This window comes from Pelobates fuscus, chromosome 9, assembly GCF_036172605.1.
Source record: "Pelobates fuscus isolate aPelFus1 chromosome 9, aPelFus1.pri, whole genome shotgun sequence".
Classification (NCBI taxonomy): Eukaryota; Metazoa; Chordata; class Amphibia; order Anura; family Pelobatidae; genus Pelobates; species Pelobates fuscus.
Genome location: NC_086325.1, coordinates 7585243 through 7608098, shown reverse-complemented (window position 1 = coordinate 7608098; position 22856 = coordinate 7585243). Strand labels below are relative to the sequence as shown.

The following is a 22856-nucleotide window of genomic DNA, read 5'->3' as shown; positions in this document are numbered from 1 at the left end:
TCTGCATGGGTATCTTTATTACATAGCACAAATCACATACTGATTCATTCAATGCAGCAAAAGATAAAGAAGAAGAAATGGGAATAAAACCAGTCCTCACCAGAAGAGCTTACAATCTTGCAAGAGGTTAAAATATCCTCTGTTACTGGCTACAGCGTTATCCGCTCTGAGACCTGCAGGATATATTGACTGGTTTCCAAATGCAAACAGTTTATTATTAAATCACAGTTTCACACCTGCCTACATTGTATCTTTTAAAGAGATTCATTTGGGGAAATTTCTGATATCATTTTGCAGACATTGTATCTGGTAATTCGTGGAATTAATTCATTTCTTGTTTCAGTTGTATGTGGAGGAAGATTTGGGGTTAAGGAAGGAGGAGGCTCTCCTATATTGTATGGATTGGTAAGTGGCCAGTGGGCGGCTCTTTCCTAATTAGTCTCACTTGCCCCTCTGCAGGCCATTCCAGTTTGGAAGCTCTGAGCTGGTGGAAGGGTCAGTCCAAGGATGGCTGCCAGCAAGGTGGTGAAGAGGCTGATTAATAAATCCAGCTCCCCCTCCAGCCCCAGGAGACCTGGCCAGATGATACAAAGGAGACAAGCCAGGGTCACAGTGAAATATGACAGGAAGGAGTTACAGAAGAGACTGGATGTAGAGAAGTGGATTGATGACAGCATGGAGGAGCTGTATTTGGGAAGGGTGAGTTACAATGGGAGGGGGGGATGGCATTACCCAAGGACAGATAATAGAGTTTCACAATAGGTAATTCACTAAATTGGTTATTTATGGAGAATTTATAAGTCCTGCGTATTATAGCTGCAAAATTGACAAGTTTGATTATTTTTTTCCCCTTATTATGTTAATTTAAGGTAAAATTCACATTTCCCAATTTTCCGAAATTTCATGTTTAGTGAACACACCCTAAGGATCGTTTTGTAAAACTCATCCTCGAAATGATGTCTTTATATCTATCTCCTCCAGCCGGGGTTACTGCTAAATGGCTTCGTGTAATAAATGGAACTATATCTGTCGTTTGTTAAAATGCTAATCTATTAAGGAAAGAATACCAAAGTCATTTTATTACAAATGTTCCCTTGCATCAACTTAGAATCTAAAATATCAAACATGTTAAGGTGGTCGCAGACACATGGTGAGGGGGATTTGGTCAAAGAGCTTACACTCTGTATAAGGCGCTAACAGTGAGTATGTGAGATCTGACAGATTGCCTCTTTAGTGGTTTTTAAATTGTCACACCTTTCTGTACATGTGAGCTGGACTTGTCAGGTTAGAGATTTATGGGTGGGAGGGAAGTGGGTTTTGAAGACTTGAGACAGACCAGCAATGCAGAGAGAGAAGGGAGCAGGAGCTTAATTTAAAAGGCCACCCATCATAGAAAAAAAACAAACAAAATCTATACCCATTATAATGGGGTATCTGTTAATTTTGGCAGAAATCCCCTCTTGCTCAGTGTTCCCTGCCCTAGTGGATCTTAATTCACCATAATTCCGTATTGTGTCTCTCCTGATTACATGGATTATTGTAAACCTCTCCTAATTGGTCGTATTGCCCCGCTACAGCGGCTCCCTTCCTATTGAATAGCCTGCCTACCACAATCAGACTCTCCCCTAGTCTTGCATCTTTTAAGAAGTGCCTTAAAACCCGTCTCTTTAGGAAAGCTTATGGCCTCGAGAGTAACCTGTCTCTTGCACTCTATTCTCTCCAGCCCTGCTTCACTCCCACCTAATTTGATTGATATTTCCTGTCCTGTGTTTTATACCCCACCTCCTATAGACTGTAAGCTTGTTTGAGCAGGGTCCTCTTCAACCCATCGTTCCTGTAAATTTTCTTGTAATTGTCCTATTTATAGTTAGAGGGATACTCCAGGCACCCAGTCCACTTCTGCCAATTGGAGTGGTCTGGGTGCCAACTCTCACTACCCTTAACCCTGCATGGGTTAGGTCCTCCTCTAGTGGCTGTCTATCACGAAAAGTGTTATACGATGCTGGACGACGTCCTGCTATGTGAGGACCTTCAGCGTTGCTGAAATCTAATGCGGAGCCTGAACCAGCGCCGAGGGACATCGGCGTGGCACTTTGGTAAGTCACTGAAGGGGTTTTAATCCCGTCAGCAACTTAGGATCGGGAGTGGGAGCAGAGGGGTCCTGCAGTGCCAGAAAAACAAATGTTGGATCCCCCCTCTCATAATATTTTAAAGCGCTACGGAATCTGTTGGCGCTAAATGAATGACAATAATAATGTCTCCCATTTATCCAAATTCCTCCCTGGAGCTTGAACTGACCTCCCGCCCCCCCCCCCCCACTCCCATTAAAAATTTTGTACAAACATGGGCTTATTTACTAAACGGTGAATTGTGAAAACTGACATGGGAATTGTAAATATTAGTTGGATAATTTCTCCAGATTAACTATTCTGAAGCGTGCAGTAAATAGTCTCTAAAGTAAGGGAACTGTATACAAGTGTTTAAATCCTCAGCCCTTGTATATGATGGGCTAATTTCAGGGGAGGGTTTATTGAGATATATAATCTGTGTTTTAATGGCATGTTTACTGGTAAAATCATAAAACTGAGTAATGTATTTGTACGTATTTTAGAAAGCTCTGTTACAGATCACCGACAAGCACTCCCATTTTCACTTTAGCCCTAGAACCAGCTTTGAAGGTGAAAGTTAAGAATACTTTCAAATTCTCTGCTTTGTGTGTGTTATCTGAATAGCACTCAGTTGGCCTTGTGATGACCCGGCTACTACTGAATTAAGCATCGCAACCTCAATAAATTTGTTATCACTTCAAAGGGTCACTCTTGGCACCAATATCCCCTCATCGAATGCAGTGACTTTGGTGCATGGCTGCCTATCCGTTTTATCTGACATTGTAAAACAGTTGTTTTTGAGAAACGGCAATACTACTTTTAGTGGCCGTCAGACTGACACTAAATAAAAGACCCTTCGTCATTGGAGACGTTGGATTTTTGAAGTCTTCGTGTTTGTTTTGCTCTCTGTGATGCCATGGACTGTGCCTAGTGCCTCTCTGTTTCAATCATCTGATTGGTGAAACATGCCAATATCTGTACATGCATTTTATGTCCCCAGTATTTGGGAATTAACAAAGTTGTCATGGTTGATGACTTCAGTGGAGGCTGAGTGGCTGCATTCCTTAGCACTAGATAACAGGTAAGTATTTTACTGTTTTTTTTTTGTTGTTTTTTGCTATTTTTTATCTCTTCGGATGATTGGTCGAGTCATTTCCTGGTTTAGTGAAAGTTTGTACAGAATCTACAAAACTTGTGGATATGCAGGAACTTCAAATTTAATTATCATAATAAAACATGTTAATACATTAAAATGGTTCCACCCCAGCCCTGAGTGTCTTATTAAATAAACTCATCTCTTTTTCTTTCTCTAATAAGGATATGGGGTTATATTCGCTCCCAAAACAGATTCTGAATAACTAGAAAAATTGCAGAAATCGGGCCTACAAGGCAGCCTAGGGTTTCCTCAATCTACCCGCGCTCTAGCACAACTTTTCTACAAACATTATTTTCCCCTCTGATTTCCCTCTTTCAGCGTATACTGTAGAATAGAAGCAGAGCACGAGGAGTTGGTCTGATGTGTCTTTGAAGCCGTGGTAGCTGGCACCCTCAGGGAACTATAGTTTCAGGAACCGCTTTGTTTTCCTGACACTATAGTTGTTTTGAAACCGCTTTGTTTTCCTGACACTATAGTGACCCTTTAAGGAAAGTGGGGTCAGCTACAACACTTGTATAGCATAGGTGTGGATCCCCCACGAATATTGGTGTAATAAAGTGGATTGAACAGTCAAATTGATGCAGTGGGGGTCACCCACAAAATATCCCTTGTTGTTGAGTTTAGATCTATATAAACCGAGGGTCACATAATTGTAAGGCTAAAAAAAACGGGGTCACTTGTGTGAATTGAATAATACATCAATTAATTATGTGATGGTCTGCCACAGACTTGTACAGTGTTCGTTTGGCAGAAATCTGCAATAGAGAAAATATATAGCACTAATAATACATGGTAATGGATTGGAGTAGAGGAAATACACTATTACATCTGAAATAAAAACTTACCTAATCGCTAGACAAGGAGCGGGCAGAGCTGGCAACCGTCCTGTAGCATTCTGCACTTTACAAATGTCAAAAAGGCGGAAGATGGCCACCGCAAACAAAAAATGGCGGGATTAGCCTTCGCCTCACAAAACCATGCGAACGAATGGGCAGGTTGGACTTCTGACAACCTAATGTGATGGCTGCAGGGGTTAGGTCGGAATGAGTGTAAAAAATGCAACCGCTGACTAGCACGGCGGCAGTGGGGCTCCAGAGGGGGAGCAGGCACAATATGTAGAGTACCAGAGCACATCCGTAGATAGGGGAGCAGGATAACTACCAAACAGTAAAAGTGGATGGACAATAATTTAACAAGTACTTATAGGTAGTTAGGTGAAGGTGTATAAGGAAAAACAAATATATAATAAAATATAAGATCACAAATATATCATTTATGAATAAAAGTCAAAATGTAGGAGACTATAATTAGAATAGACTCCCCTGGGAGGCGAGCAGCAAAGAAAGAGGAGTTGGGAGGAGCCTGATTACAATACATACTACTGTCATGCTCTGTTTGGTTGATTTTAATGTATCTATTGTTAACTGTTTCTTTGCTGCTAGAGGTTTCAGTAAAGAAAGATAAGCAAATATGACGCTTCCTGTCTTGCCATAAAATTAAGAATTCTTATTGCAGATTTACAGTTTGAATGCCAGGTTTTCAAATAAAGTTAATTTAGTGTAAATGCTTATAGTGAACACAAGGTTGGTAAATCATGAAGAATTTAACTACACCTTTTGGACTTAAAGGACCACTATAGGCACCCAGACCACTTCAGCTCAATGAAGTGGTCTGGGTGCTGTGTCTCTCTAGTATTAAAGGGACACTCCAGGCACCCAGACCACTTCTGCTCATTGGAGTGGTCTGGGTGCCAACTCCCACTACTCCTAACCCTGCAACTGTAATTATTGCAGTTTTTCATAAACTGCAATTACATTGCAGGGTTAACTCCACCTCTAGTGGCTGTCTACTAGACAGCCACTAGAAGTCACTTCCTAGTTTGTAGCACAGGTTTCCTGTGCTAAAGCGTCGCTGGATGTCCTCACGCTGTGTGAGGACCTCCAGCGTCGCTCAAATCCCCATAGGAAAGCATTGAAATGATTTTTCAATGCTTTCCTATGGGGAGACGTAATGCGCATGCGCGGCATTTCCGCGCATGCGCATTAGGTCTCCTCGGCCGGTGAGCGAGATTAGTCTCACCCACCGGCCGACGTAATCACTAGGAGGAGCGTCGCGGAGGCGGAGACAGCGGCGAGGGACATCGCCGCTGTCCCAGGTAAGTCACTGAAGGGGTTTACACCCCTTCAGTAACCGGGGATTGGGGGGTGGGAGGGAGAGGGACCCTCCAGTGCCAGAAAAACGGATCATTTTTCTGGCACTGGAGTTTCCCTTTAACTTTGCAGCTGAAAACATAGCTGTTTAAAGGGAAACTCCAGTGCCAGGAAAACGATCCGTAGAGCAGGAAGTGTCCTCTAGTGGCTGTCTAATAGACAGCCACTAGGGGAGGACTTAACCCTGCAAGGTAATTATTGCAGTTTAAAAAAAACTGCAATAATTACACTTGCAGGGTTAAGGGTAGTGGGAGTTGGCACCCAGACCACTCCAATGAGTAGAAGTGGTCTGGGTGCCTGGAGTGTCCCTTTAAGAGAAACTGCTACATTTACATTGAGGGTTAATCCAGCCACTAGAGGCGCTTCCGCGATTCTCAGTGTGAAAATCACAGATGACGCCCATAGGAAAGCATTGAGTAATTCGGAGCTGACGTCGGCAGGGGGAGGAGAGGTCGCCAATGCTGAGGGAGCCCAGTGCTGGATTAAGGTAAGTGGTTGGTTGAAGGGGTTTTAACCCCTTCAGCCCAACGGGAGGGGGTCTGCGAGGGAGGGGGGGACCGAAATATCCTACAGGGCCAGGAAAACAAGTTTGTTTTCCTGGCACTATAGTGCTCCTTTAATGAGTGTTTTTTGGGAGTTTTTTGTTTTTGTGTACCAGTAAACCTCTGTACGCCTTTAGCATTGCATGCAGTGGCGTACATAACGCCGCCATGTGTTGCAGCGTGGTATAATTGCCGGGGCCACACGTTAAGGGGCCCATCAGGTTGCCCATGCTGTTAGGGCCACCTGATGGAAATTAATATCCTCATCAGAATGAGCCCGGTAAGAGTGTGACCGGGCCCACTCTGATGTCAGACGGTGGGGGTGACTGCCCCGGTCACTACTCCCAGCAACCACCGGGTGCCGCGTGGGAGGAAGGAGAGGGAGTCAGAGTGGGAACTCTGACTCCCATCAACCTGAGCCCCTGGACCCAAGGGAAGTCACCCTCCTGCACCTAAAAGGTAGGTAATTGGAGGGTGACTAAAATATTTTGCATGTGTGTCTGTGTCTGTATGCGCCTGTATGTATGTATGAATGTGTGTGTCTTTCTTTCTCTCTGTATTTGTGTGTCTGTGTGTTTCTGTATGCGGTTGCGGCAGGTTGGGGGGGCCCCATGGATTGGGTGTACGCCACTGATTGCATTGTATCCTGCGGGATAAGGAATGCTTTTAAAATGCTGACATCCAAATGGCACTTTAGAAATGTTAACTTAAGTGTCCTGTGTGGTTTAAGGCTTTCTGAGTATCATGCTAAAGGAAATATGAGGTGCCACGGTCAACCGTCACTGCATTAGGGGTTATGGGAGTTGGTGGGTTACCGTCTGGCTAGGCGTTATGGGAGTTGGTGGGTTACCGTCTGGCTAGGCGTTATGGGAGTTGGTGGTTTACAGTCCCCAAGGTGAATCCCCAGTGTCTGTAAGCTGTCGGTGGCAGGGTCTCCATGTTCGTTCTGTGTCCATTGCAACACCCATTGCCATAGTTTGTCTTCAACTGGGAAATTGTGTTAAAGTAGCTGATGATACTGAATCTGCTCCACGAGAATCTCCATATCCATCTTGTGATTTCACCCTATATATTATTCATGAATTTTCTGCCTGTGCTTCCCCTTCCCCTGGACATCAATCATTTCTCCTCCACTTCCTTGGGCTGTGACAGTGTGTGCCTGACATTAATCAGTGTCCCCAGACACTCTCAGCCCTCTCTCGGAGCGTCACCCCCTGCTCCCTCTGGGAGTATCTAGTCATTATCTTGTAATTGGGCAGCTGAGCCTACGCTTGGTCCATCTGTGTCACTAAATTGTAGTAAAAACTGCATCACTGCTTTATGAGATAGTCGCTGGATTGCCGTCTTCATAGGACTGTTCCTTTAACCCATTAAACATGTCACTTTGTTCCTACATGGGACTGTCCCTTTAACCCATTAAACATGTCGCTGTCATTAGGTCACTTTGTTCCTACATGGGACTGTCCCTTTAACCCATTAAACATGTCACTGTCATTAGGTCACTTTGTTCCTACATGGGACTGTCCCTTTAACCCATTAAACATGTCACTGCCATTAGGTCACTTTGCTCCTACATGGGACTGTCCCTTTAACCCATTAAACATGTCGCTATCATTAGGTCACTTTGCTCCTACATGGGACTGTCTCTTTAACCCATTAAACATGTCACTGTCATTAGGTCACTTTGCTCCTACATGGGACTGTCCCTTTAACCCATTAAACATGTCGCTGTCATTAGGTCACTTTGCTCCTACATGGGACTGTCTCTTTAACCCATTAAACATGTCACTGCCATTAGGTCACTTTGCTCCTACATGGGACTGTCCCTTTAACCCATTAAACATGTCACTGCCATTAGGTCACTTTGCTCCTACATGGGACTGTCCCTTTAACCCATTAAACATGTTGCTGTCATTAGGTCACTTTGTTCCTACATGGGACTGTCACTTTAACCCATTAAACATGTCACTGTCATTAGGTCACTTTGCTCCTACATGGGACTGTCCCTTTAACCCATTAAACATGTCACTGTCATTAGGTCACTTTGTTCCTACATGGGACTGTCCCTTTAACCCATTAAACATGTCACTGTCATTAGGTCACTTTGTTCCTACATGTGACTGCCCCTTTAACCCATTAAACATGTCGCTGCCATTAGGTCACTTTGCTCCTACATGGGACTGTCCCTTTAACCCATTAAATACATCAATTTGCTCCTGCATGCTGTTTCACCATGTATCTGTCCTCTCACACAGATTATTCAGGAAGAATACTTTCCTAGTAATTACGAAGTAATAATGCTAATATTGAAAGCCGCCCAGACTTATTGCTCCACTGGGACCGACAAAGTATCTTGGAGCGGTTATGGTCTGCACAATCACTGCATTTCCTCTGTAGCCTTGACATAAATTAACATGTCCTGGTCGCCATCCAAGCATTAGATGTGCAATAAAGTGCTGGTGGTTGAATGAAAGGCGTCCTGCCATTGCATTTTCTAACATGACTCTGTCTCTGCTCTTTTGTTTTCCAGGAGATGGACATCCCAGACGACATCAACATTGATGATCTGCTGGACTTCAATACAGACGAGGAGAGGAGGCACCACCTGCTGGTAAGAGCACCTCTCCATATGAGATCTGTAGGTTTATATAATATCAAAGCATTTAACCAGGAAAGATGCGTTTGGCTTTTCTATAGTTTCCAAGTATGTTCTTCAGTTGAGATATTCTGCAATTTAATGGTGCTCGTTGCATTGACCTCTGTAAAGCTGAGTTGCTGGTGGAAATTAAACTTGTGGTATTACAGATTGAGATCCAGCCACTGATCTATGTACAAATTCTGTTAGACCCGTTCAAACAAATCAAATTCCTTTTAATCTACAGCCAGCAGAACCGATCTGCCTGGGATTTACCTGTGAAGTCGTTTGGTTCAGTACATTTCAGTGCATTTGACTTGTACGCACCCGATGAAACACATTTGTGCACAAGTCTAATATCTATAAAATAAATGGTCACGATCCGAGCGTGAGAAAAATATTCTCCAACAGCAAACGCTTTGAGAAATCCATGCCTTGATTACTGGGTTGTTACATTCGGATGGTTTAGTAATATTGCTGTGCCGGACACGCTGTAGCCTATACGTTAAATTAAACCTCTTTCTGTATGTGATCGCCCTATCACTTCATGTGATGCAGATATGGAGGACGTTTCTGAGGGTGTCATTAAAATCCATTCCTTAATATGCTTACTGTCACGTAGACCAGAGTGGAAAAACGGTTAACGTAATAAACTCTCTCCTACTCGAACTGCCTGAGCCAATCCAGTTACAATAAACATCTGGAAACGTGTTTACAGGCCACTTCCTCATTCTGCAAAGTTACATCTTCCTAAAGAAAAACTCGCCTTCACCCCTTGTTTGTTTGGGTTTTTTTTTCTTTATACTTTCGATCTTATAAGTTATAATATTACATTGGAAGTTTACATGTTTGGAATTTATAGACGGTGTTTATTGCTTTTATGCAAAAATAAATAAATTGCAATATTGGAGTATTTAAATAGGGAACCCACTTGCAGTCTGAAGATTTTTCTTAATTTGCATTACATTTTTTTTTATTCATTTATTATTTTTAAATCCCGCATATTGCACATTCCATGGTCTGGAAACCCGATTCTGTTACATTTAATAGAAAGCCCAGTGATTTTACTCCATTTCGGAGCAGTCACATTCCTCTCTCGGCTAGTCCAGCTCTTTAATAATGTGAAATATTTGTCACTGACAAGTCTAATCTGTTTGGCCCCTGCTGAGAAGTTCTTAAATATTGGTCCCATGTTTGATGTGGTTTCTGAGCTGAAACCGTTCCCACAGCCCCATGGAATCAGATCTTTCCTTAGAACTCGTTAATAAATAGGGCAAATACCTCAATTATCTAACAGTGTGGAGCTGGCCTGTCCCGCACTTAAAGTTAGTCCTTATTTGGTGAAAAATCAGACATGTCTGCCCTCTGCGAGATCACAACTTGTTTATTGCTTCAAGTTTCTACGGAATAATAAAGTACACGGCACATGTGCCGGGCTGTAATGCCTCTTCATTCTTTGACACTTTAGTTTGTAGATTAGTTTAGTTTTCATGCAGCAACAAAATCACAAATTGATTTCTCACTCCCGTCTCTCCCAATTTTATACATTGCAATGGTTCATCATAATGCAGTCATTTGAAACTATTCAAGACCAGATTTATATTTTTTATATCAGGACATCCTCCCTTATCTTTTATTCTCCTTACTGTAAGTAACCCTTTCCTGTGCTAAGCTTGTTAAGTTCACTGTTAATCCTATTAACTCAGGTAGCTATTCACCCCATTAAATTACACTGTCATTTCCCTGGTAGTAACAGGCTCTCACTACATAAATGTTTGGAGCTGACCTGCCTTCTCTGTTAAGTGACCACGAGTTAGACATGTTTAATTCTCATGGTGTTCTGAGAGATACCGAGTCCTCAATGCTCACACCTTTTTGTCCTGGTTTGTGAAATCTGCCTTAAACCTGTTGGTACCTGGGAAATTGTGAATGGACCCCATTAATTCTGCTTTATTTTCCAACAGGTCTTATTGAAACCTTGCTCCAAGAGCACAGAGGTAAGTGAGCTTATCGATGGGTAATTATCAAAGCTACAGTCTATTAACCCCATAAGGACCAAACTTCTGGAATAAAAGGGAATCATGGCATGTCACACATGTCGTGTGTCCTTAAGCGGTTAAATAAAAAAATCTCTGCCACGTGTATAATATATCGAACGTTCTTCACTCGCCTTGTTGCTTACAAACACTTTAGGTAGAAACCAACAAAATGATGGCACTCAAAGGACTGCTAAACATTGAGCATATATTACAGCAAAAAGTAAACATATAATTAAAAAAATATATATTTTTAATTTTTTTTTTTTTTATTAACCCCTTAAGGACACAACGTCTGGAATAAAAGGGAATCATGACGGAATATTTCCATCATGTGTCCTTAAGGGGTTAATGTGACACCGTCAAATGATCAACAATACGATCCTTCTGGGTCAATTTATATAATGTGTAACCGTAAGAACATAGAACACCCCTGCTAATTCATAAAATCTGTGTCTGAGCTGAAACAAACCCAGAAAGGAACTGGGCGAGCCAACATGTTATCAAAGAGATAAATTTACTGGTGCGTACAATATCTAGTATTTTATGATAATTTTTAACACGTGTTGAAGTGCATGTTTATAGACCAATCGGTATATATAATAAACGGGATGTAAGACGTGGCTCTCATAAAAATAGCTCTTCCTTTGAGGCTTGTGAAATGCCGTGTATCCTCCCTTTTGTAGTTCTTGCAATAACCTCAAATGAAATCGGAGGAATAATATGTGATGTGCTAAACCTGCTACAAGGTAAAATAAAAATGCTCTCACAAAACAGAGTCTGAGTGTCCGACCACATTGTACACGGTAAAAGTAAACAAATTGTAAGCCACAAATGAAACACTAAAGTTGCTCAGACCATTAGATTTCAATGACATGGTCTGGATGCAGTGTCCCTGGACCATTAGATCTCAATGACGTGGTCTGGATGCAGTGTCCCTGGACCATTAGATCTCAATGACGTGGTCTGGATGCAGTGTCCTTGGACCATTAGATCTCAATGACGTGGTCTGGATGCAGTGTCCTTGGACCATTAGATCTCAATGACGTGGTCTGGATGCAGTGTCCCTGGACCATTAGATCTCAATGACGTGGTCTGGATGCAGTGTCCCTGGACCATTAGATCTCAATGACGTGGTCTGGATGCAGTGTCCCTGGACCATTAGATCTCAATGAAGTGGTCTGGATGCAGTGTCCCTGGACCATTAGATCTCAATGACGTGGTCTGGATGCAGTGTCCCTGGACCATTAGATCTCAATGACGTGGTCTGGATGCAGTGTCCCTGGACCATTAGATCTCAATGACGTGGTCTGGATGCAGTGTCCCTGGACCATTAGATCTCAATGACGTGGTCTGGATGCAGTGTCCCTGGACCATTAGATCTCAATGACGTGGTCTGGATGCAGTGTCCCTGGACCATTAGATCTCAATGACGTGGTCTGGATGCAGTGTCCCTGGACCATTAGATCTCATTGACGTGGTCTGGATGCAGTGTCCCTGGCCTGGACCATTAGATCTCATTGACGTGGTCTGGATGCAGTGTCCCTGGACCATTTAGATCTCAATGACGTGGTCTGGATGCAGTGTCCCTGGACCATTAGATCTCAATGACGTGGTCTGGATGCAGTGTCCCTGGACCATTAGATCTCATTGACGTGGTCTGGATGCAGTGTCCCTGGCCTGGACCATTAGATCTCATTGACGTGGTCTGGATGCAGTGTCCCTGGACCATTAGATCTCAATGACGTGGTCTGGATGCAGTGTCCCTGGACCATTAGATCTCAATGACGTGGTCTGGATGCAGTGTCCCTGGACCATTAGATCTCATTGACGTGGTCTGGATGCAGTGTCCCTGGCCTGGACCATTAGATCTCATTGACGTGGTCTGGATGCAGTGTCCCTGGACCATTTAGATCTCAATGACGTGGTCTGGATGCAGTGTCCCTGTCTGTTTAATCCTGCAATGTAAAACCTTTCAGTTTTTTTAGATATGCAGGGTTAGGTTCACCTTTAGTGACAGCCACTAGTGGCATTTCCGTGGCACTAGCAGAGTAAAACTTGTTTCAATGGCTTCCTGTGGGAACTCGTTACGTACGTGCGTTGGGTCCCCAATGGTCCTCTATACGAGGCGCTGGATTGGACATTGTTGGAGGTAGCCATGACTCCTCTGACCTTGTGGGACGCAGAGAGGTGAGCAGCGCAAAGGATGTCTTTGCGCTGGAAATTGGTAAGTAAAACTTTTTTTATTTATTTTATTTTAGTATTTTTATGCATCTGGGCAGCAGGAATAAACCTGTAAGAGAGTAGGGACACGGACCATATATCATTTGAAATACTGATTTTCATTCCTAGCGCAATAGTGTAAGATTAAGATAACATGGGTTAGAATGCTTTATCATTAACGTTCTCTGAACTAGGTGACACCAAATGCAGCGGACCTCTCTACCCTTAGTATTTCTGTCGTTTTACCTCCTGTTCTTTGTGAATCACCAGTGGAACTTGACTTACTGTCCTGACACACCACCAAGTTTAGTGACCAGTCCGTACAGGACCGCCACGGGCAGCTAAACCAGGGATTTGATGGTAAAAAATAATCAAGTGATTATAACCGGACACGCCATCTCAGGGATCAAACTACCTAGTACGTGGTAAAATGGCCGCAGCGATGATTCATGAGAGACCGTCCGAGGAGACTTTAATGCAGACTCTTATTTTCTGGGGGTTTCCGGGTCCTGGAAGTCTCTCTGGATGTGCTGTTGCCATGTCTTAATATAGATTCCTGTGTGGGGGATGAACGTCTATAGGTTACGTGGGATTTTCCTACATCCATTTTGTCTTAGTGGGCGACTAAAGATTTACAGGAATTTTTCACGATCCTGGTAAAACACATCAAAATCCATTCTCGTCCATGATGTATCGATCGTTTTGGATACTTCAACTAAGTAATATTTCTAACCATTTTAGTCTAGGTCTAGGAAAACCTTTTGATTTCTAAAAACACACGTACCTCTCTAAACACTGAATTGCAGTGAACTGATAACCAGTTTCAGAATGGAGGCTAAACTATCTCAATTGTGTATTTCTAAATAGAATAACCATTTTAAGGCAACATTATTTTATTTGCAAACCTTTTTACAATTTGGTTTTAATTTCAGTACAATTTAATATAGCTTCGTAGATAGCCCGGTTGGTGTTAGTCCATCCAGCTACTCTGTTACTGTCTTGTGATTTTTGCCAGCAGAGAGGAAGAGGTTCATTCATCCAGCCCAGAGTACTGGTATTCAAATACTTAATTTAACAATCGACTGTAAGCTCGTTTGAGCAGGGTCCTCACCAACCTATTGTTCGATAATGTTTTCTAACTGGCTCATTTATTGTAAAATGTCCCCCTTTTATAATATTGTACAGCATTGCTGAACACGTCGGTGCTATATAAATGATGATAAATATAACCCTTCAAGCAGCCACGGTCTAGAAACCCAACGACTAAACTTTCTATTTAAAACTGTGACGCTGTGGGAGGAGTCGGCATTGGCAAGAAATGGAAAGGGTTAATGCTTCTAACACTTACGTGTGCAAAATATCACCACTTATTTTAATTTTATACAGAAATAGTAATTTTTATAAAATTTTACATATCTTTCCAGCAGCTTAGTATGGCTAATATTTTAGCTTCTAAGGTTTTCCAGTGGCTGCTATCGCTCACACATTACGTTTTTAGCGGCCGAGTAAAGGGATCAAATTACTACCAGACTAATTGACTTTCAAATCAATAGGCAAATCGGAGTGGAGTGAATTAAAGTCTTTCAAGCTAAACTTATTTAACCTCGCTATTATGCTAATTTTGTATTTTATTTATTCAAATTCTTAATTTCTTTAACCACATTTTTACTAGTAGGGAAAACCCATAATCAGGAAGTGAATAAGTCACCAGATATTCAGTATTCTCACAATAGCAACCTGTAACACAGCTAACCTATTCTGGTAGATAGATAGAACATTTATAGTACTCCTCTACAAAGTCCTCGGCAAAATGAGCTTACAATCTAATGGGGGAGTTCAAACCTGAGGTTGCGAGGGTGTTTGATGGCCTGAGACCTGGAGACTTATTTTTTTACTTATTATTTAAATAATGACCGTAGTGATTGGGGGTAGTGTGCTGTGTCTGGGCATATTGCGCTTTTTACACGGTATCTGATGGCTTGTGTGGGGTGTCAGGATTTAGTTTTTTATTCTTTCAAATTTTATGTGAATTGTCATTAAAACTCTATACAGTAGGGGAGCTATGCTATCTACAAGGTAAAGATAAGATCCAGCGCACTCATCCACTAAACCACTTCAAATCTCACAGATTTTATTAGTCTAGGCAAAAATAATGGGGGTTTAGTTACATTCTATGCTCATACATTGCATAGGCCTGCCTCAACGTCAATGTACCCCATCTTCGCCAGGTCCAAAAACCAACTGTCTGCTAAATGAGCTACTCACTTGGGGAAATCCTTCCATCTTGAGTTCTCTGCAGCACAAGGCTAAATAGGGCCCTGGGATGAGGCACCTGTGACAGGGAGGGGTGCAAAACCAAGGGGTTGGCCTGACTCCCATAATATAATAAGAATAGGAATGAGCAGTGTTGAGTATATTTCAGGAACACGTGTTCTTTTTGTGTATAATAAGCCCCTGTACATGAAGATCAGTATACATTCCCCCTCCAAGCGTCAGTTCTTATTTTGACTGTTTGTTTCTGGGGGACATTTGTTGTAGTAGTCGGGGGGTGAGGGAGTTACAGGCTGCCCTGTTAAATCTTGTATATTAAGTAACAAACTAACCTGTAGATTTCCTTCAGATAATCCTCACGCGCTGTGTATCGGAATCCGTTTGGTGTAATTCACATATTCCCCCCCCTCTTACTGACAGTAATCTATATTGTATGTTTTGGCAGGGTGACTTCCTCTCTGCTGATAGAGATTAATTGGGCTATTTTGGGCCGGAAAGCACCTCCTTGTTGGACATTTCCTGATAAGGTTGTTTTAAGCATGAAATCCCGCTTTTGTGGTGTTGGCGTGATCGCTGTGTGCTCTGGGTGTGCTCTGCTTTCTCTGCAATGTGCTCTGTGCCCCCTGGCATAGATGAGCCGGTTCTGGCACTGCAGCTTCTGCAGACTACCAGGCCTATCATGCTGTCCGTGTGCTCATTTTGCAGGAGAGCACCCTCGTGGAGCAAGCTGGGACGCACCACGTGCGTTGCTTTTCAGGCGTCTGATAAATATCCTCCAAAGTGTCACACTCTGAAAACTGGCACAAAACAATTTTTAAAAGCAGGGCAATCACTTTGGAACCCAACACAATTGGCAGGAGCGTTCCGTTAGTTTGTTCCTGTTGGATTGCTCCTTTAACCATTTGCACTAGTTTTCAGATCACAAGTCTTTCATTTTACTCTGCTAAATGTATGTTGGCAGCCTGCTGAGTGATATTTGTAAATTCAAACTGTAGCGCCGGCCGTGATGCAATTTAGAGCCATAACAAACATTAATTAGCCACAATGCGTGTTCCCCAGGTGTGAATGTTTGCCAAACTCCCGTATAGAGCAGTCCTTACCGACCAAAGCAAAACAATACCTTCTGTTGGCATCCATCAAATCCATGCTGTGCAATAACTGGGAAAACCAAGTCCTGGTGTAAACGTGTTCCTCTCTTAGAATATGGACCTGGTGACCTTGCCGTCAGAAAGCGGATCTCAAGAGTTGGGCTATTGGCGTGGCACGGGATAGAATATTTCAGAAACCCTGTCAATCTTTCTTAGTGCGGTAGAGGGGTCCTGTATAGTCTTTCTGTAGACTTGGGGTATCTAGAACAAGCAGATGGGGAGCGTGAGCGTGTTTAGGGGTTCCACCTGGAAATGTTTGTTTTCTTTGTGGAAAGAATTTGTAGACCTATTCAAAGTGATTTACTACAGTGAGAATGGAAAGTGAATTTCAAATTTAGGTTAAAATAGCTGAATTGGGATAATTGTGAGTCTGCAATGCCTTCGTTTCGGCTACTCTGCCATTGATATGAATTCTCCCTGAATAACCCTGTATAGATCATTCTCCCGCTAGAGACCATGGGGGCTGAAGGAATGATACCAATACTAAACCCTCACTTTTTATATAGAAATGGATTAGATGAGCCAGTTGGCTATTATCACTGTAATAGAACTGTTTTATCGTGTTGGATGGTGACATGGATATAAATGTAGTATTTGTATTGTATATGTTCTGTGCTGTTTACTTTACAATGTTTTCTGTTCATGTTTTAGCTGAAATATTACTGTAGACAAGGAAACTCGAGAGTCTGCAAGACAGTCTGATGGGAAATGTTTAACATTTTTGTATTTATGCTAGAAGGTTGTTTTGTTCCCAGTTTTCATATTTATTGGATTGTAATTGCTTTTGCCAGCAGGTATATGACCGTAGTTAAGATAATAATATGGCAATAGTAACTGATTAAATCGTTTAAACCTGAAAATCTCAATAGGCAAGCCATTCCATGCTGGTTTGTTCTCCGCTGATGTCCGTGATGCTGGGTTAGTGCGTTTGTGATGACTGCGTCCACATATGTACCTGTGAGAGCGGAATTTGGCAGAACCTGGATATAATAATTGTGTTAAAAGCCAGCCCTGAGACGTCTTTCTTACTGACAAGATATGTGTAAATGGGACAGATCAAAACCTATCTATTGTGGGCAAAGTTCTCCTTTGTAAAGCCAAGTGGTCTCCAATTGCCCATTACATACCCTGAATAAAGAACGCCCTGTTAATTTCGTGACTTACCGTGCATATAAATCCAGACCTCTTAACAGGGGTTCCTAGAACTTCTAAAATTATAGATCTCTGTGACCCATTCAGCAAGTTTAAATTTGGTAAAAACCAAAGAAAAGAAAATGTTACTTGCGCTTTCTCCTTAATCCCTATGTATATTTAGACAAATGGAGGTCATTTAGTTGCTCCAATGGCCATTGGAGGGATGCCCGCCTGCCAACGTCAAGGCAGACCCCCCTAAGCGGGTCCTATCACTGACCCTTCAGCCTACTTCCTTGAGCTTCTGGCAAAGATATCTCTAATGAGACAGAAAGGGGTATTTTTTATATACACCCCTTTACTTATTAACCCTTAATAGGGAACACATGGGATGGGTAGCAGCATTGTAACCAGGCTGTGTGATACAAAGTAAATACAAATACAAAAAGAGAAGCAGGCTGAAGGGTCAGTGTTAGGACCCGCTTAGGGGGGTCTGCCTTGACGTTGGCAGGCGGGCATCCCTCCAATGGCCATTGGAGCAACTAAATGACCTCCATTTGTCTAAATATACATAGGGATTAAGGAGAAAGCGCAAGTAACATTTTCTTTTCTTTGGTTTTTACTATATATTGGGGCTGATGTGTGTTGTAGTCCTTGCTGCTTAAGCGCAGGACTTCTCTTTTTGTATTTAAGTTTAAATTTGATTAATAGTTTTAGCTCTTTTCAAAGACTGTCTTGTCCCGGTGAAGGCAGTATCACCGGAGTAAATGCCGTATCGAGGGAAGTTACCTTGTTAATATGCTATACCTGTTCCTATTATTGGACACCTACCAACATGACATGGGAACCCACTGGTCACATAGGAGAAGGACAAATCTCTATCCGTTAAACTGAATGCGCAAGTCAACTAACTCGCCCCTAAATGTCAAAATTTGGAGTGCATTAAGGATATTTACAAATTCTCAACTCCTCTCTGAAGCTGCCTCTGATTTTTTGCCTTTTTTAAGGATTAGTCCAATTTATTATAATTTTGTTTCAAATTCATCTTTTTCTTGTCTGATGTAATTCAGAGCCTATTCGCTTTACCCCAGGATAATATGGGTATTTAAATAAATCTCTTTAGCGAACTTACAAAATCTCCTAGTCTGAACCCACTCTCTGATCCTGGTGACTTACTCTGGTCAAGTATCCAAATATAATTCAAGTGAATCTCTCTCTTATGGAAAGAAAACGGCATCTTCATACTAGGGTGTTGCTTGCTATTTACGAATGGCGTTGCTTGTTAAGGTGTGGGATTACCGATATCACTGGTTGGATACAAGCCTTTCTGTTGGTGACTGGCCTTGTAGTTTTCTGTGAAGGGGAATTGGGGATTATAACATTCTGTAAAGAAAGCAACACTTACTAATGGCATTTAAATGCTAACTGTGTGTATTGGATTGTTCACAAGGTGTCTTAAGGTTAACGATGATCTGATAAAAAGGAAAGCAGTCCGGGTTTGCAGTAAGACTGGTTTTAGAGAATATTTTTTTTTTTTTCTTGAAATTGCATGTTTACAAAAACTCTTCAGAAGAATATTGTATTTGGAGTCTGGCATCTATATTTGGTGTGTACACATTAAATGTAGCCAAAATACTCCATGCAATCAAAATGTTTACCTGTTTTGCTGGCATTTGGGGAATTCCAAATACCTGTAAGCAAGGTTCGTGGCCCTATATGTTTATTGTTTTGTAAGTGCTAAAACAATGGTGCTGAACCACTGGGTCAAGACACCGAATCGGTTCCCTTTATTTTAGCTATTCCTCCGTGATTGGAACTGGACCTTCATATTAACCAGGACACCGTGTGCAATAAAGTGATTATTGTAGCAGTGCTGCCCCTCGCACAGAGACCAGGGCAACCCTGGAGAGAGAAGTGAAGGTGTTTTATATATTACATTCATTTACTGCAAACTAAATAGTTTGGCTTTTTCTGTTCTCCATTCACTGCAATGTAAATTCAGAAACTTGCGGGTGGTGCTAAATTCATGTTTCATGTTGTACTCCTATGAAAGGGTTAAGCGTTTTGGGGTATATTGTGAATGTTCTATATACAATTTTTTTAAATTGATTTTTTTCTTCTGTTCATTCAGCTTTCCTTGTTCTTCATAAAAAGCACATAGTGAGCTTCTAATTGGACTATATCTTGTGGCACTAATCAATATCTAGCACCATCTGTCTTTGTCCTGCTCCTAATGGAAAAGCTGGGTCTCCCCTGCCCCCCCGGACTGGTTTTGCTGACCTTTTAGTCCTTTTGGCAATTTATCCATCGGTTACAATTTTGGTAGTTGGATCGTCTAACCTACAAAATGGTTTGTTTATATCTTAAAAGAAAAAAAAATGTTCCATGCACCATAACCACTGCAGTGCATATTTTAGTGGTTATGGTGGCAAGAGGGCCTTGACACCCCACCATTGTAAGTAGTCAATCAGTTCTTAAAATGCTTTGACGTTTTCCTTGGGCTCCACTGGGTACTGCTCCCTGCCTCAACTACATCAGCCAGAGAGCTGAAAACTCTCTCTCTGAGCGAAGTCTGCTGGTGCAAGGCTTGGCTTAATGGCTGAGAGAAATGAGGGGCGTACCAGGGAACTCCAGGTACCATTACTATTGAAGTGAGATGTAGAGGGTATTGGGGTATTGATCTTGGAGTGGTTCCTTAATCTTGGCTCAATTTCTGTAATGTATAATCATAACCAAACAGTCACTTTGCTACTACATGGGACTGTCTCTTTAACCCATTAAACATATCACTGCCATTAGGTCACTTTGCTCCTACATGGGACTGTCCCTTTAACCCATTAAACATGTCACTGTCATTAGGTCACTTTGCTGCTACATGGGACTGTCCCTTTAACCCATTAAACATGTCACTATAATTAGGTCACTTTGTTCCTACATGGGACTGTCCCTTTAACCCATTAAACATGTTACTGTCATTAGGTCACTTTGTTCCTACATGGGACTGTCCCTTTAACCCATTAAACATGTCACTGTCATTAGGTCACTTTGCTCCTACATGGGACTGTCCCTTTAACCCATTAAACATGTCACTGTCATTAGGTCACTTTGTTCCTACATGGGACTGTCCCTTTAACCCATTAAACATGTCACTGTCATTAGGTCACTTTGCTCCTACATGGGACTGTCCCTTTAACCCATTAAACATGTCACTGTCATTAGGTCACTGTGCTCCTACATGGGACTGTCCCTTTAACCCATTAAACATGTCACTGTCATTAGGTCACTTTGTTCCTACATGGGACTGTCCCTTTAACCCATTAAACATGTCACTGTCATTAGATCACGTTGTTCCTACATGGGACTGTCTCTTTAACCCATTAAACATGTCACTGCTCCTGTAGGGGATAATTTTGTAATATTAACCCTGTGCTGTTTCTCTGTTTGATTTTAATAGGGTTTCATACAGGATCTACTAATTAAGCTGAAGGGTCTCCAGAAACAAACCATCCTGAGGAAGAATGGGTTGGATATCCATAATGAAGATCAGATTAATGAAGATGCGTGATGGTTATCGAATACCTGGCACCAGGGGTCAAAGTGCAAAGACTGTTACAACCTGCTGATTGGTACCGCAGGGTCTGGATGTGGATGCATTTTGTAATTTTTATTATTTTAAAATGGCAATAATGTGCGGTCAGTGACAGCGCCCTCTCTTGGCAGCGTCCCAGAATGCCTCATTGCTTGATAACTCTCTCACTGCTGGAGCGTCCTTTGTGCAGGTGGAGTAGTTTTTAATAACAAAGTAAAACCATAGCAGACAAAGCTCTCACACGGCCTGGCTTTTAATGTCACTTGTACACGTTGCCACCCATTATACAAACATTCACCGTATTCTGTATGTAAATCGTATGATAGATTGAGTTCAGACTCTCTAGACTTGACACGCGTTGTACGTGGGGGGTCTGTGCTCATTACGCAGAGTAGGATTCAATGTATATCACTCTGTATCTCTGCGCTCTCCCTCTATGAATTCATTAGATCAGTTAAGTTTTTGCTTTCATTTTGGCTTCGTCTCTGCCTAGTACACATTTTCAATCACAAATATATCCCTACCTTTGTGCCCAGAATATCGATATCTATCGAATTATAATTCTATTTGTAGGCAGGTCTGATGCATGGGTTACATTTACATGTACCTGCAGGGTAAAACCTGCACATGAGTCGCATGTACTATACATACCAGCATGCATACAGATGGTCATAGAGTATGTACAAGTACAGTATACACAAATATCTGTTTGTTCAATCTTTTAGGTCATAGATTGATGATCTTCTTCTTAATATTCCTGACATTTGCAGCTCTAAACATGAGCTGCTCAGGGGCGTGTTCCAAGTATTGGATGCGCAGGGGCGTGTTCTAAGTGCAGTGTGCTCATGGGTATTTCTTTAGAGGGGGATTAGCAGTAATATAGCCATATTGACTAAGATAGTAAGAGTGCTTAATCCTGTACATGCAGGATGTGTATTCCATGCAGTGGTGCATGTCACTGTGAATTAATCTGCTGTTTGGTTCTGTTCCAGAACATTTAAAATGTGTGAAGTTAGATTTTATTTAATAAACCCAACATGTCATGCCCAACATGTCTTAGAAATGAATGTAAATGGATGAACATTTATATGTTCATTAGAAATCGTGTCTATTGTACAAGCCATTCACACAGCATTTACTGCTTATACATCAGACACATGTATATCATACAGGGGGAGTCAGAGTCTGGAGAAATAACTATAGACTGTGCGTCCAACCTATGCTTACAGTACGACAACCTATTTATATTATATGGCGTTGTGCTATTTATATGCTTTGTCACTTTTTAAAATATGACAATGTTGTAATATTTTCTTTTTATAACTTTTAATAAACCATTTTTAGTTTAAGAATGATGTAGTCAGATTTCCTATGTTGGATACTGTTAAAGGGACATTCCACTGTCTAATAAATAAAAAATAACGGTTTAGTTGACATACAGCTGTCTGCAGCTTTTGCAAGCCCTCCCCTCCTAACCCCGCCCAGACTTTCTGTGGCTGTCCAATCAGACTTCCCAATGCAGCTCAATGAGAAGTCTTTGCAAGGCAGGTGCTCTGGGCCATTGCTGCCTCTTGAGTTTAGTTACACCAAGCAAAACAAACCAGGAACTAACAGGACTGGTTGTCTTACAACCAGGAGGTGTAACCAGGTTAATTTATAAATGTGCCAAATTCAGTTGAAATCTGCACTTTATGTGAAATTAAATAAGAGGACACACTCTGCGCACACAAAGCTTTTCTGCGAGTCCTTTGTGTGTCTGGAGTGTCCCTTTAATCTGTGTCAGGCTGCTGGTCCAGGATTGCTTTGG

At 41.9% G+C, this 22856-nt stretch overlaps 1 protein-coding gene across 1 annotated transcript; it reads left to right on the top strand.

The window, feature by feature from the left end:
- Window positions 1–274: 274 nt before the first annotated feature.
- On the top strand, window positions 275–22401 carry PPP1R14A (protein phosphatase 1 regulatory inhibitor subunit 14A). Its single transcript, XM_063433193.1, has 4 exons — window positions 275–699; window positions 8547–8627; window positions 10616–10648; window positions 20915–22401. The coding sequence occupies exons 1-4, from the start codon at window positions 508–510 to the stop codon at window positions 21023–21025; spliced, it is 417 nt and encodes a 138-aa protein (XP_063289263.1). The 5' UTR covers window positions 275–507; the 3' UTR covers window positions 21026–22401.
- The last annotated feature ends 455 nt before the right edge of the window (window positions 22402–22856 follow it).